This window comes from Carcharodon carcharias, chromosome 30 (assembly GCF_017639515.1).
Source record: "Carcharodon carcharias isolate sCarCar2 chromosome 30, sCarCar2.pri, whole genome shotgun sequence".
Lineage (NCBI taxonomy): Eukaryota > Metazoa > Chordata > Chondrichthyes > Lamniformes > Lamnidae > Carcharodon > Carcharodon carcharias.
Genome location: NC_054496.1, coordinates 19,768,147 through 19,784,512, shown reverse-complemented (window position 1 = coordinate 19,784,512; position 16,366 = coordinate 19,768,147). Strand labels below are relative to the sequence as shown.

The 16,366-nt window shown below is 48.0% G+C and overlaps 1 protein-coding gene across 1 annotated transcript in view; it reads right to left on the bottom strand.

The window, feature by feature from the left end:
- The window catches only part of LOC121271176 (adhesion G protein-coupled receptor E3-like), a 72,006-nt gene that overhangs the window by 12,867 nt on the left and 42,773 nt on the right, over nt 1-16,366 (bottom strand). Inside the window, exons 9-13 of the mRNA XM_041176939.1 lie at nt 14,665-14,835; nt 11,926-12,129; nt 8,182-8,417; nt 4,808-4,874; nt 370-461 (exon numbers count right to left, since the gene is read on the bottom strand). Of these exons, the coding sequence (XP_041032873.1) occupies nt 370-461; nt 4,808-4,874; nt 8,182-8,417; nt 11,926-12,129; nt 14,665-14,835 (770 nt within the window). The remainder of the gene's footprint in view (nt 1-369; nt 462-4,807; nt 4,875-8,181; nt 8,418-11,925; nt 12,130-14,664; nt 14,836-16,366) is intronic.

The window sequence follows — 16,366 nt, the reverse complement described above, 5'->3', positions numbered from 1 at the left end:
TCTGCACTGTAGAGTGCTGACCTGAAGGTTGTGAGTCCTCTCCCAGCAGCTGGTATGCGTTTTGAAGTATTTCTGCTCACACAGGCAAGAATCAGTAACTTTCCAAATTAAATATATGACTGAGCACATTCGCGACCCCACTGACCCCTCTTATCCTGCCCGTGGATGAGGTTTATACAAACGTGTCCTACCCACCCACCTGCCCGTTGTGCCTGGGCGACATCCTGAAGATCACACGGGCCTCAAAAAATCGGGGGTGGGGGGTGGGGTTGGTGGGGTGGGGTGGGGTGGGGGGTACAGAGGAATTCTCAGACCTCGGATTGATAAATAATGTGTCACCCACTTTCCAGTGAGTTTTCCAACACCTACCTCGATTCCTTAATTTTTGAAACTTCTGCGTTTAGGCTGGAAATCTTTCCTTTCAGGATCCAGAGTGTAATTGAGAAGAGAATTGTATTAACCTGCAAAATAGTATCATTCAGTTCACCTTGGCATTAATATGATGGCTAAAATTTACATTATTAACAAGTGACAAACAGCAGGCAATAGCAGAAAGTAGCAGTGTGCGATTCAATTCTGAGTTCTCTGATCTTTTTTTACTCATTCATGGGTTGTATGTTTCACTGACAAGGTCTGCATTTATTGCCCTAATTTTATTTTGAGAAATATGCTTTATTTATAACATTTGTAAAAGCACATTACGAAACGTTGACTTGAAAATTACGGAAAGTGAAATAAAATTCAACTTTTCTCCCTGCAGCGTGTTCCTCTCTGAGGTTCCTCAATACGATTTCAATGCTCTTCATATTCACAATGTACATTCCATGTCAGACGTACAGCCCGAGGGGGTCTATACAATTCCCATCCCCTCGGTGCACTATGGCTGAAAGGCCTTAGACAGCGACCTTCCCCCATTGCGTCTCTGCCCCAAGCTTTAGTGCATCCCTCAGCACATAGTTCTGGACTTTGGAACATGCCAGGCTACATCACTCAGTCAAAGACAACTCTTTGCACTGGCAGACAGGAATTCTCAGACAGACCAAAGAGCGTCTTTCGCCAAGTTGACGGTACTCCAGCTGCAGTTGATGTTTGTCTCAGTGTGTGTCCCTGGGAACAGCCCGTAGAGCACAGAGTCCTGTGTCACAGAACTGCTCGGGATGAACCTCGACAGAAACCACTGCATCTCTCTCCAGACCTTCTTTGCAAAGGCACAATCCACAAGGAGGGGGGACAATGGTCTTTTCCCCACCACAGACACCTCCCTAATTGCCTTTGGGAAGGTGGTGGTAAGCCAGCTTCTTAGGCCTCTTGCTAGGCCATTTCAGAGGTCAGTTAAAGGTCAACCACATGTAGGCCAGACTGGATAAGGATGCAAGATTTCCTTCCCTAAAGGAGATTATTTTTTACAACAATCTGCTAGTTCCATGGTCACCGTAGTTTTCTATTCTCACTTTACTTAATTGAATTTAAATTCAGCTCATGAACTCAAGAACTCTTGCCTCAACTTTCCTGGCCCCGTGAGCGGTGGAGATTGGAGGCTGGGGGATGCAGGGCTGGGAAAAAGTGGGGAGTCGTGCCAGGACAGCTCCCTATTACGTTCCCACAGCCGGGCATGTTTCTCCGAGGGGGGCCCAGGATGTGGGATCAGCTACCTACTTGGAGATGGGCAGCCGATTTAAATATATAACAATCTACCAGCTTGCTGGCATCTCGCCATGTCAGAGCAGCCTCCCTGCCGCGTGGGGAGGCTGCCAGCTCTGTGGAGGCGGCCTCCCTGTGCCAGACTGGAACCGGAGGCTCCATTGCCCAAAAAAGGAAGCTGCCAATGGCAAAGTCTGCACCCACAGTCCAAATGCTTACCCACCCCCCCCAACGGAGGTTTCCATCTGCTCTGTGGAGCCTGCCTGCTTGGCCCCTCTGAATTTACAATCTAAATCTGTACTTCCATCTTGAAGTGCCTTCCCTGTCTCCTACCTACCTCAGCAGTGTCCACCACTCCTGGGGCTCCAGAGCTGCCAACCGTGTAATTGGGCTAGCAGCGTCAGGGACCCACCTACTAACCTTAACAGGATGGTGAGAAAATCCTTCCCCCACCCCAACCCGCCCCCACTCCCACCGCCCATCCCCCCCAACTTGTCCCCCAGGACCCCCCATTATGTTCCGATGTCAGTGTCCCAAAGCCCAGGGGACATTCCTGCCCCATGTCCCTGGATCATTTGTCGAACTCCCTGGTTCGTCAGTCCAATTGGATAACTATTATGCAAGCTTATAGTGTATGCATGGTGGCATAGTGGTAATGTTACTGGGCTAAAAATCTAGAGGTTCACCCTAATGCTCTGGAGACAAGGCAGCTGGTGGATTTTAAATCTAATTAACACATCTAGAATATAAAGCTAGACTCGGTAATGTCGATAAAAGCTTGCTTTCTTACCTTTATGCCACTATCAGCACCACTTTTTAGCCCTTACCACTACCATTAACACTCCCTTTGTCCTTTAGTTCGTGACATTTTTGACCATCCCTCTTTTGCCTCCACCTATCGTTGGCCTTCTATCCAGCTCCAACTGCTCCACTTTCCTTAAACAGTATAAATTTCGTCACTTTTCCACTTCTCTTCAGCTCTGAGGAAGGGTCACGCGGACTCAAAACGTTAACTCTGTTTCTCTCTCCACAGACCCGCTGAGTTTTTCCAGCATTTTCTGTTTTTGTCTCAGTAGTGGTGACCATGGCAACTATCATCAATCGTCATAAAAACCCAATCTGGTTCATTAATTCCCTTTAGAGAAGGAAATCTGCCATCCTTACCCGGTCTGGCCTACATGTGACTCCAAACCCACAGCAGTGTGGATGATTCTTAACTGCCCTCTGGAAAGGCCTAGCAAGCCGCTCAGTTCAAGGGCAATTAGGGATGGGCAACAAAATGCTGCCCTTGTCAGCGAGGCCCACATCCCACAAAACAATGTTAAAAATCTAAAGGAAAGAGCACAGGCTGTGAGGGAGGGAATGTAATAATTCAGCAGACTGAAGGGTGGAAGGTTAGGCCCATCAGCTCTCTATGTAGTTCCATATTGAGGAGGAACCAAAATATACATAGGCGATTTTTGTGGAAAGCGCTAATATTAAGGTGGCAGCTTATCTGCACTTCTGTTTCATTCGGGTAATGTTGAGTGTTCCACTCTTTCCTCTCACTCAAAGTCAATGGTTCAAGCCGCATTCCATGACTTGAGCACAGGACCTGGACTGGCATTCTAGTGCTGTGTTATCCTTTGGGTGCCAACTGTAGTGTTGAATAGTTCTGTGCTCGATTGTGTGAGTCTGCTTACAATCAATGCTCACTGTGCTTGGTTGGTTGAGCTTGGCTGGGGACTAAGAGAAAAGTAAACCAATTTGGAGAGGGACCTAGAAACCTGAGCTGTAAGCATGAGTGCAGACATTTTGTGACTGCAGAGATATTTTGAAGCACTGTAGATAAAGTTTTTACGCACATAGGAACTAGTGCCATCTCTGCATGGACCTGAGATATAAAACATACAATACTGACCCTCAAGGAGTGTCCTGAAGCCTCCATGGATTGAAGGTTAATCTTCCAGACAATGCAGCTCAGGAGAAAAATCGTTGAGGTATTTACATTTTGTTTAATCTATTTACTTAGTTTGTTGATTATAAAAATTATCAGTGGTGGGGAAAGAGGATGTTCGACTGGGTGGGGCAGTTGGGGGCAGGAAGTCAGGTGATAAAACCTCCAGGAATAAGTTCAGCTAGAGTTGGCAACACTAGGTGCAACAGTACCAAGACTTTACTACTGTTTGGCCGAATGTTAGCTTGCAAGAGGAAATTTGTAGGATAGCATTCTGGAAGGATGAGATTGGATGGGACACAGGATATCGTTCGCCCAATCCTATCTGCGCTCCCAGTGCAGGGGTAAGTACCCATTATATTTTTAATATTCCCCTCAGAAACCTCAGGGAAGAAACATCAGGTAACGGGGGCGTGTGTTAAATATCCTGGATGGAGGGAAATAAAATACATCCTGGCTTGAACTCTTTCTAAGAATAATATTACCCCATCAGGTCAACAAGAAGTATGGAGATAAATTGTCTGAAAGTTAAAAAGTCAAAGGCTTAAGTATTAGAGAGGGTATCGAGGGGATTTACGAGGTGTTGTCTGGACTGGAGAATTTTAGCTACGGGGAACGATTGGATTATCTGGGGTTGAGAAGGCTAAGGGGAGGCCGAACTGAATTATAATACATTGAGGGCTCTAGATAGAGTGGTTAGGAAGGACCCATTCCCCTTGGTTGAGGGTCATAACCAGGCAGAATAAATTTAGGGGAAGAGGTAGGTGGTTTAGAGGGATTTCAAGGAAGATTTTTCTCCCAGAGGATGGTGGGGAACTGCAACTCATTGCCTGAAAGGGTGATGGAGACACAAGCCCTCACTGCATTTAAGAATTACTTGGCTACATCTGCACTTGAAGTACATTAACCTACAAGGTTATGGACCAAGAGCTGAAAAGTGGGATTAGGTCGGATGACTACTTGTGAGCTAGCACAGACACCATGGGCTGAAAGGCCTCCTTCTGTTCTGTAAATTTCTGTGATTTTCCTGATGAGAGTTGGGCTATTGATCAACAAACTTAGCAAATGAGAGCTGACTGCACCCAATTCCCATTCCTGATTGGCATTAACCTGTTTGCTTTTAACGACTGACCTGACTAATAATAGTAACCACAAGGTAAGGTGAGACCCCATTAAGGATTTGGATGTCAACTTTGTCAACCATAACTTCCACCCTCTGAAAAGTCTTACCAAAATTACGAAACAAACTGGTCCCAGGAAGCTCCACAAAAAACCATCTTCCAGATTTAACCAACAGCTGTAATTAAAGGAACAGTTTTAATTCATTATAGTGATTTCAAATCGACTCTATATTTTTTTTCAAAATCAGTGTGGACTTCCTGTCAATCTTTCCCATTGTAAATTCCTACATCCAGGTTTACAATGGAAATTACCAATGTAATCCTGTCATGCTGTAATTACACCCTCCTGCCATTGGGGGACAGTATTTGTCAGGGGAATACAAAATCTGCGGCTTTACAGTGGCAGATGTATAACATCGGTATGCCACAATGCAATTACTCTCCATCCTCTAGGCTCGCTTCACCTGAACATTATACTGTGCACTATTAACAACAACAGCACCAACCTGCATTTATATCGCCCCTTTAATGTAGTAAGAAAACTATTTTTATTCTTTCATGAGATGTGGGCTTCGCTGGCTGGGCCAGCATTTATTGCCCATCCCTAATTGCCCTTGAGAAGGCGGCGGTGAGCTGCCTTCTTGAGCCGCTGCAGTCCATGTGGTGTAGGTACACCCACAGTGCTGTTAGGGAGGGAGTTCCAGGATTTTGACCCAGCGACAGTGAAGGAACAGCCGATATATTTCCAAGTCAGGATGGTGAGTGGCTTGGAGGGGAACTTCCAGGTGGTGGTGTATATTAGGGCAGATGATCAAAATGGCCACAGAAGTAGGTTTTAAAGAAGGAAAGGGTGGTAGAGAGACTGTGAGAGGCTTAGGGAAAGAATTCCAGAGCTTAAGGGCCTCATGGTTGATGACAGGACTGCCAATGATGGACATTGTTGCTGCATAAGAGGCCAGAGTTGGGGGGGGGGGGCGCGGACGTTTTGAAAAGTTGTACAGTTGGAAGAGGTTACAGAGGGAGGAAGTTGGTGGAGGGGTGCGCAGAGACCACAAAGGAATTTGAACACCAGGAGGAGAATTTTCAATTTGAGATGTTGTTGGGCTCAGAGCCAAGTGGGATTGGGGGGATGGTGGGGGGAGCAAGGAAAGGGGTGTTGGGTGAATGGGGCTTGGCATGAATTGGGACATGGGATGCACAGTTCTTGATTGACAAGTCAGCAGTACAGACATACTTATGGTCGCAGAGGTGGACTCTGGGTTGGTAGTGTGTAAATAGATTTTTTTTATTAAGTGCCACAGGTACCTCGTTCATTGATTATTCCTGGTCTGTGAACCTGGACACAAGTGTCAGAAGAGTCTCGGGCACAACATCGGACTGGAGTAGGCCATTCAGCCCAACTCACCTGCTCCGCCATTCAATTAGATCATGTCTGATCGTCTGCCTCAACGCCACTTTCCCGGGACTGTCTCCATATCCCTTTATGTCACCAGAGGCATAGTAGACCCTGTCATCACCCCACGAGCCTGTCGAGTTTCCCAGCAGATTAGGGAATCAGGACGAGGGACCCCAGCCAGTTATTCCCTTTCCCGGGAGGGATACCACAACCAATTACAGAGGCCCAGCTCAGGACGTCCAACCCAGCACCAACCTGGCTGGACCCCCGGACCCTTCCTGCCCTGCCGTGCCCAATGGGATGTGAGGCCATGCCCGTGTTGTTGGCGGCACTTGCGTCTCCGAGTTGGAAGCTCTTGGGCAGGGTTTTCGGCTGGGCGCGCAAGCACGGAAATAGCGCCCAATGACATCATCGCGCCCTCGGGCGATATTCTGGTCTGCGGCACGCCCGCCGACAACTAAGAGGAATATTAATCCCCTCAAACAATGAATTAAATTGAATTTTTCGAACAGTGACTAAGAAAAAATAAACAATAAAAAAAAATGTTTTTGAAACTCAATTTTCACGTGAGGACATGTTTTAACTTATTTTTAAAATCTTTATTTCTGACGTTAAAAATCTTCAGCTCCCTGACACAGCCCCATGCCTTCAGGTATCTTTCACTGAACGCAATCCCGTGCACGCGCAGACTTCAGCACCCGTGCTCCTCCCAACCCTACCCCCTCCTAGCCAGCCAGGCAGCGCTGAGCTTATCAGTGCGTGTTTCACGCTGGCTGGCCGCTAATTGGTCAGCCAGCGACCAATCGACAGTCGGGGCCTGATCGCATGCGGTGGACGCTTGCACATCCCCTCCCCCCAACGACTGGAAAATCCCCCCCACCTTGTGAGAGGACTAGAATATAAAAGCAGGGATGTGCTGCTGAGGCTTTATAAGGCTCTGGTCAGACCACATTTGGAATATTGTGAGCAATTTTGGGCCCCGTATCTCAGGAAGGATGTACTGGCCCTGGAGAGGGTCCAGAGGAGGTTCACGAGAACGATCCCAGGAATGAAAGGCTTAACATATGAGGAACGTTTGAGGACTCTGGGTCTATACTCGATGGAGTTTAGAAGGATGGGGGGGGATCTGATTGAAACTTACAGAATACTGAAAGGCCTGGATAGAGTGGATGTGGGGAAGATGTTTCCATTAGTAGGAGACACTAGAACCTGAGGGCACAGCCTCAGAGTAAAGGGAAGACCTTTTAGAACAGAGATGAGGAGAAACTTCATTAGCCAGAGAGTGGTGAATCTATGGAATTCATTGCCACAGAAGGCTGTGGAGGCCAGGTCATTGAGTGTATTTAAGATAGATAGGTTCTTGATTGGTAAGGGGATCAAAGGTTATGGGGAGAAGGCAGGAGAATGGGGTTGAGAAACTTATCAGCCATGATTGAATGGCAGAGCAGACTCGATGGGCCGAATGGCCTAATTTCTGCTCCTGTGTCTTATGGTCTTACGGTCTTGTGTTCAAGGCTCCCTCCAGTGCTTCAAAAGTCAAAAGTGCTCTCGCCCTGGATTCCATGCCGTTCCCCACTGCTGGAGGCGCTGTCTCTCAAATGGGACGTTAAACCAAGGCCTCCTTGGTAAAATAAAAGCAAAATACTGCGGACGCCAGGGATCTGAAGTTAAAAACAGAAAAGGCTGGAAAAAATTTAACAGGTCTGGCAGCATCTGCGGCGAGAGAAACAGTGGACGTTCCGAGCCCAATTCTTCAGAGCTGAGTAAAATATCCAGTGGTGCCAAAGAAGACCACAATGTTCCTGACCAACAGTTACTCCCAACCGGCACCTATCTGAGGTGTCCATGCTGGTCCAATAAGCTAATGGAATGCTCAGTGTCCACTAACCAATGCTTGATTCCACCACCCCCCCCACCCCACCCCACCCCCCCAACTATGATTCTGTGATTCCAGACGCACTCCCTCTCACAATCTATGACTCAATACAAATCCTTGGCCTGCCTGTGATAAGCTCTTCCCTCCACACTGCCTTTACACATGCACTACCCCAAAATGCAATGGCTGCTCAGGTAGTCTCTCCACTCACAGTTTGTCAGTCCCGTAGCCTTTGGCGTTGACTGCAGCAGACACGACCACAATCACCGCCGGGCACCCGTAGCTGATGAGGAACATGAGCTTCCTTTGAATGACATGGGTGCGGGAGACGTTCACCACCTTGAGGTTAAGCACCATGAGACAGAGCTGGACAGCTTCCAGACACATCCAGGCAAAGGCCACCAGGAGCAAGTAGTGTAAACAACCAGCAACAGTGCGACAGAAAACCTAAACAGCAGCAATAATAGTTCATTTCAATAAGTTACAAGATTGTCGGCACTGGGAGCTTGGTTAATGTGACAGGCTTGACCCCTCTACTCTCGTTGTCTTGTGATGTTAATACACCATCAACTAGCATGACAGGGAATTACAACCATACACAAGAAGAGGGGGGGCTGTGGTGTGGTTGTATTTTCACTATTCCACAGACTCAGGGTAATACTCTGGAGACCTGGGTTCAAATCCCACTGCAATAGATGGTGAAATTCAACTTTAATGAAAAATCTGGAATGAAAAAAGTTTCACAATGAAATCATTGCTGCTTGTTATAAAAACCCATCTGTAAATGCCATTTAGGGAAGGGAATCTGGCTCCAGACCCACAGCAACGTGATTGACTCTTAAATGCCCTCTGGGGGGGGTGGGAAATAAATGCTGGCCTAGCAACAGCTGCAACCCATGAACAATTTTTTTTTAAAAAAAAAGCAAAATATTGCTGATGCTGGAAATCTGAAATAAAAGCAGTCTTTTCACACAGCGACTGGTAGGGTCTGGAATGCGCTGCCCGAGAGCGCGGTGGAGGCTGGTTCAATCGAGGCATTCAAGAGGGAATTAGATTATTATCTGAACAAGGTGAATGTGCAGAAGCTGGGACTTGGCACGAGGTAAATTGCTCCTTCACAGAGAGCCAGCACAGACTCAGTGGGCTAAATGGCCTTCTTCTGCGCTTTACCCATTCAATGACACTCTGCTGCAAATTCTCAACAGATCTGGCAGCCTCATTGGAGAGTGAGTTCGAGTTAATGTTTCAGATCAATGACTCCACCATGAAATGTCATCAGCCTAAAGTGTTAACTCTGTTCCTCCTCTCGCCGGTGCTACCTGACCTGTTGAGCACTTGCAGAATTTTCTGTTTTCATTTCAGCCTGGATGTGTTACCTGTCCCATCCTGGAAGCCCCAATCAACTTGTCCTGGGCGGCAGTCAGATGTGTTCTGCCCATTACTCAATTGCTCACTCAACTGTCCAGCCTGAATGAACAAACCTTGGTATTAAGTATTAATCTCCAGCCCTGCGACTCTCAGAGATCTCTGTGCTCCTCCAATTCTGGCTTTTTGTACATCCCTGTTTCCTTCGCTCCACTATTGGTGGCCATACCTTCAGCTGTCTTGCCGGCAGGCTCTGGAATTCCCTCCCTACGCCTCTCTGCCTCGCTACCTCCCTCACCTCCTTTAAGATTCTTCTATAAACTAAGCTGAATGCCCCCTCGCCCTAATATCACCTAATGTGGCTTGGTGTCGAATAAAGCCACCATGAAGCACCTTGGGGTGTCTTGCCAAGTTAAAGCTGCTACACAAATGCGAGTTGTTGTTGATAGAGGGTAGCAGACAGCGGGTATCGTTCATGCATCTGCTTTTCATCAGGAATGGGAGCGTTGTCTGACTCTTGACCTCACTTGCCTAGAGTTTACCAGCCTACCTACTGTCCGGGGACTGAGATCAAGTACACACCCAGGGACGAATCACATGGCCTCCTGGTTTATATAATTCAACACAACACTAAGTGATGCCTTTACCCACACAACCCAAGGTACCCAATTTATTATTACTGCCATTTCCAGTCCCAAACCACTCAAATTGTTTTGTTTTTAACCAAAGATGAAACTTTACAAGGGTGTCTACTAAGTGCTTTCCACACATCTAAAATCAAGCTGTAAACCCAAAGGCCAATTGATCAGGCTGCTTAATTATTAAACCTTATTGTTATTATTAAGTCCTCCAGTTCTAATCACCTGGAGAATGTAACCCACAAGGAGATTTAGTGCACAGCATTGAGGAATATAAGGAGCAGGGAAAGGCCGCACTGCTCCTCAATCCTTCTCTGCCATTCAATAAGATCTGATTTTCAGCCTCGTCTCCACTTTATCCCACTTGATTCTCATAACCTTGCTTCCCCTTAAGAGTCTAAAAAAATCTATCGCTCTCAGTCTTGAATATACTCACTGAGTGAGCACCTACAGCCCTCTGGGGCAGAGAATTCCAAGTCCCCATTGGGGGACCGGGGGGGTTGGGGGGAGGGGTGGTTGGTGGCGGGGTGTTGAGGGAGAGGGGTTTTGGGGTAAGGGGGGGTTGGGGGGGTTGGGTGGAGGGGGTTTGGGGTTGGGGGGTGGTTTGGTGGGGTTGAGGGGTGGGGGAGTTGGGGTAGGGGGGTGGTTTGGGGGGGTTGGGGTAGGGGTGTAGTTTGGGTAGGGGGGTGGTTTGTGGAGGTGGTTTGGAGTGGGGGGTTGGGGTAGTGGGGTGGTTGGGGGGGTTGGGATGGGGGGGTTGGGGGGTGGTTTGGTGGGGTTGGGGTTGGGGGGTGGTTTGGTGGGGTTGAGGGGTGGGGGAGTTGGGGTAGGGGGGTGGTTTGGGGGGGTTGGGGTAGGGGTGTAGTTTGGGTAGGGGGGTGGTTTGTGGAGGTGGTTTGGAGTGGGGGGTTGGGGTAGTGGGGTGGTTGGGGGGGTTGGGATGGGGGGGTAGGGGGGTGGTTTGGTGGGGTTGGGGTTGGGGGGTGGTTTGGGGGATTTGGAAAAGGTGGTTTGGGGCAAGTTGGAGGGTGGTTTGGGGCAGGTTAGGGGGTGGTTTGGGGGGGTTGGGGTAGGGGGGTGGTTAGCGGGGGTGTTGGGCGGGTTGGGGTACGGGCAGTTGGGGTAGGGGGTGTTGGGGGTGTTTGGAGGGGGAGGGTTGGGGGAGTTGGGTTAGGGGGTGTTGGGGGTGTTTGGAGGGGGAGGGTTGGGGGTTGGGGGGCTTGGGGTAGGGGGTGTTGGGGGGTTGGGTTAGGGGGTGTTTGGAGGGGGAGGGTTGGGGGGTTGGGGGAGGGGGAGGGTTGGGGGGGTTGGGGTAGGGGGTGTTGGGTGGGTTGGGGTAGGGGGTGTTGGGGGTGTTTGGAGGGGGAGGGTTGGGGGAGTTGGGTTAGGGGGTGTTGGGGGTGTTTGGAGGGGGAGGGTTGGGGGTGTTGGGGTAGGGGGTGTTGGGGGGGTTGGGGTAGGGGGTGTTGGGTGGGTTGGGGTAGGGGGGGTTGGGGGGGTTTGGAGGGGGAGGGTTGGGGGTGTTGGGGTAGGGGGTGTTGGGGGGGTTTTGGGGTAGGGGGTGTTGGGGGGGTTTGGGGTAGGGGGGGGGTTGCGACCCAAGCTTGGGTCCTTTTACAGAAACAATTTGCCAGTGTTCATAACAGGTCTGCCCGGCCATTGAAGAGGTAGAATTTTAAAAGGTGATATGTAAATATGTATATGTAAACAGCAGCTACTTTAATGCAGTATTGCTAACCTCTACAAACTATATTTTAAAATCCATTTCCAATTTTCCGTGGTCATACTGGTATGTACAATGGGTTAATACAGATCTTCCATGTATGTTAGGATGTCTTGAGAATTTAAATTAATATTCTGAAATTATACAGCATGGATCTAAATTCAAATTTTAAACAAAACTGCTGGTAAGACGTTGTCTGCAGCTTGTAGATGAATATAAAGAATCTTACCGTCTGTGTATTAATGAATATCGCTATCAGGAAAAGCGTCTCCGCCAGGAATAGACTCAGGCACAAGTGTGCTCGGATGGTGGTGTTTAGGTTCTGAATGGACTGGCAGCAGAAGAAGGTGCCTATTGATGCCAGAAGGCACAACAAGGATATGGGCAACCCGAGAAAGGTGATCCAGCTGAGAATGGAGTTATGGAGTGGATCCTATGGAGTAAAGGAAGCAATTGAAAACAGATTAAACATTGCCAAGGCTGCATTACTCCAAATGGCTAATGTTAAACGTGGCTGCAGGACCTTTTCTGAATTTTTACCGCTGTACTATTGCAATATCTATTGGACTTGATGTTGTGTGCCTCGATCTTTTGTGTATGTGCAAGTTATCCCTGTTGGTGTGATTGCTTGTGTGAGAGCTTATTTCTACTTTGCCAGTATTGGTTTGTATGTGTCTGTGTGACCATGTTTGTCTGTACGTGTCTGTGCGTCTGTGTCTGTGTTTGTGGTCTGTGTCTGTGTGTGTGTCTCTGTGTCTGTATCTGTGTCTGTGTGATTTTCCGAGCCTCGGGTGTGCCTGTATGTGTGTCTGCATGTATTTTTCTGTGTCTGGGTGTGTGTGTGTTTGTCTGTGTATGTGTGGGTGTGTGTGTGTGTGTGTCTGTATGATCATGTCACACGATTGTACTTCTTAAATTAGAATTGTATTTGGTTTAAATGACCTGATATCAGCAGTTAATAGTTAACATTCTCACATGGCCTTCCTTCACTTTGAGACATCTGTTATTAATATCACTATTGAACAATATGTATCCTTTACACACGCCAATTATATTTGGAATCAGTTCCCTTAAATGCATGATAAACATACATAAAACATTGGCCTGGCCTCAACTGGAGTATTGTGTCCAGTTCTGGGCACCGCACTCCTTTAGGAAGCCTGTGAATACATTACAGAGAGTGCTGGAAAGATTTATCAGAATGGTTCATGGTGAGAGACTTTAGTTACATAGATAGAGTGGAGAAGGTGGGGTTGTTCTCCTTGGAGAAGGTTAAGAGGCGATTTGACAGAGTAGTTCAAAATCATGAGGGGTCTGGACAGAGTAGATCGGGATAAACTGTTTCCGTTGGCAGAAGGATCGAGAACCAGAGGTTCAAGGTGATTGGCAAAAGAGGCAACTGCGCCAGGAGAAAAGCTTTTTTAGTGCAGCGAGTGGTTAAGATCTGGGATGCACTGCCTGAGAGTATGATGGGGGCAGATTCAGTTGCAGGGTTCAAAAGGGGATTGGATAAGTATCTGAAGAGAAAAAATTTGCAGGGCTACAGCGAAACGGCAGAGGAGCGGGACTAGGTGAGTTGTTCTTGCAGAGAGCCGGAACAGACACGATGGGCTGAATGGCCTCCTCCTGCGCCGAAACCATTCTGTGATTCCAAGTATCACTGGAAGTAGTGACAAAAATGAACTCCTACCTCGTGTGTTCTCTCCTGAATATTTACCCCTATACTTTTTCTGTTGAGTTAATTTTGACCAGTTGAGAATTGCAGAGAAAGCATTAGGGAGTAATGGGTGGAACTACAGAAAAATCTAAGATCCGAAACAAATTGTTGTGAGCAAAGTAATTTTATTTTGCGTATATGTAATCGAGAACCGAAAATAATGTCGGGGATTAAAGCAATGTTAACAGGCTGTGACTCACTGATAGGAGAGTTCCAGCCACACTCAGCAAGTCAGATGTTTTGGCCTTGGAAGAGGGTGCAACAGCAGATTCACCAGCATTCACTAAACGGAGAGGGGGGGGCGATCGTAGACCAGCCTTGCATTCCCTTGGGAATCGAAGATTGAGAGGTGGTCTAATTGAGATGATTAAAGAATTTGATCGGATAGAAACGGGAAAAAATTATTTTCTCTGGTGGGAGGAGCCCAGAACAAAGGAACATAACCTTAAAATTAAAGCTAAAAATTAAGCAGTAATATTAGGAAGCACTTCTGCCCAGAAAAGTTACAGGAAATCGGGAACTCTCTCCCTCAAATGCTGTAGAAGCCGGGATGTCAACTGAAAATGTTAAAAACTGATGTTGATAAAGTTTTTTTCTGTAAGGCAAGGCTATTAAGGGTTATGGAAGCAGAGTGGGTAGATGGAGTTGGGATACAGGCCAATCATGATCTAGATGTAGAACATGTTCGAGAGGCTGAATGGACTGCTCCTATGTTCTTCCTAATGTGGAGAAATGAAGTGCTATCTCCAAGTGTTGATGCCTTGAGATATGCATAGTGAACATTGGCAGGTCAGACAGGGTCCGTTCAAGGTCTGTGCATCAACCCACACAACCGAGTGACTGGTGATCTGTAAATGACTGCGAATTTAATGGACTTAACCTGACAACATGTGATCAATGGATTTTAGTACAAACTGCAGCATGCAGGCGACCTTTCACTTTTATCCTGCGTATTAAGGTGATCCGCATCTTGCAAAGCATCGTAATTATTTGTATACTGAGATGTTGATAAATGTGCAATCCTTTTATTTTGCACCTTATTTTAGTTGTCTGCGACTATGTGATGAATTGTGATAACTTGTTTTACTTGGTATCATCAAAATTTGGCACCTGCCATCATGATGATTTTTCATTAGCCAATTACCTATCTATTTATTGCTACTCCTAAGCAGTCCATAGTGGCTGCTTGTGGACACATCCCCTTAGTGACCTGCACATGGTTTAATGGTAATGGGAGTTTTTTTTTTCTACCGTTATCTCATGGAGAGCCATTAGCACGGCAAAGCTGGACAGGTGACTACAGCTGCATTCTATGTGCGTATCATTCGAAACCCTGAGTTGGCAGCCTGCTGTAGACCAGTAGCCTCCTTCTGTTAATGTCTTCCAAAAGGCGCAAACTCTCCCCCCGCTGGTGACGCCTTCCTGCAGGAAAGAAACAATTTCCATTAAGCGTTGCAGAGCGTGGCTCAGCAAAGCCCCTCCGACAGCTTCTTGCAGACCAGACACCTCTTGCCGCCCAGCACAAGGGCCAGCAGAGACATGGGCACACCACCACCTGCAAGTTCCCCTCCAAGCCACTTGCCACCCTGATTTGGAATGATATCGCTGTTCCTTCACTGTCACGGGGTCAAAGTCCTGGAACACTCTCCCTCACAGCGCCGTGGGTGTACCAGCAGCAGCAGCTTAAGAAGGCAGCTCAACACCGCCTCCTGAAGGGCAATTGGGGGATGGACGATAAATGTTGGCTTTGCCAGCGACACTCACACCCTATGGACAAATAATAGAAAAAAACCAAAGCACAATTGGACTCATAGGGCAGAATCTTCCGGTTCCGCGAGCGACTAGAAGCACGGCGGGCAAGGGAACTTAATTTAGCGTGAGGCCGTAAACCAGTTTCCCAATGTCAGGATGAACAGTAGCAATTCCGTTGTCAAGACTTTAAAGGCGGGTTAAAGCTTCCCGACGAACAATGTTACGAAGCCCATTTACATGCATTAGCATCTCATGCATGCTCATTAAGAGGCTATCTCACTGACGCAAGCTCCCCCTCCAAATAAAGTGAGAAATTGGAATGCTCACTCTCACAACTGCACATAAAAGTGGCGCGCACCTGGCCAGGTAGACCTCTTCCACGATGAGCGGGTGAGCTGCCGTTGCGTTGTCCCCTCTTTGGGAGCGTCTGTAAATGTCAACCTTTGCTCGAAACTGGGTGGTCACAGTGCAAGTCGCGTGGAGGACAGACCAAGGAAGGGTTCGGGGTGGGGGGGAGGGTGGTGGCGGTGGAGAAGAGTAGAGCGGGACCCAGACAAAGGTGGAAGGGATAGTGCAGGGCTGCCCGGGTGCCCTTTAAATATGGCACCCAGACCTTCTTCAACAAACCCCGCCCCCTCCCTCCCCCTCCCTCCCCCACTGAGGTAATGGTGGGGACTGCAACTTCCTGACCACCCCTGCCACAAGTTTCACCATGTTCCACGTGGCCGCTAACAGCAAGATGGCGCCCGGTCAGCTGGCCCTCCCCAGTGGAAAACACTCCGATGTCTGCTCCCACCACTGAACCTGGGCTTCAGGATGGAAGATTCCGCCCTTGGTGTCAGCATGGCCTGCGGGTAGCGTTGACACTCCTGAGTTCAAAAGACTGTGGGTTCAAGTCCCGCTGCAGAAATTTTTAAAAAAAGCACAGAATCTAGGCTTACTCAGTTTTCGAGCTGCACTGTTGGAAGTGCACCGTTGTTCAGATGAGACGCCAAAGCATGACCAGTTCTGCCCCCTCAGGCCAATGCAAAAGATCCCATGGCTCTATTTCCAAAAAGAGCAGGGGAGACTTTGCCAATGCCTTTGTCCAACATTTCTTCCCGCAACCAGGGTTCCTAAAACAGGTGATCCTATTGGTGTTTGTGAGAGCTGGCTGCGAGTAAATTGGCTGCTGTTTTCCTAGATTTCGCTGGCTGCAAAG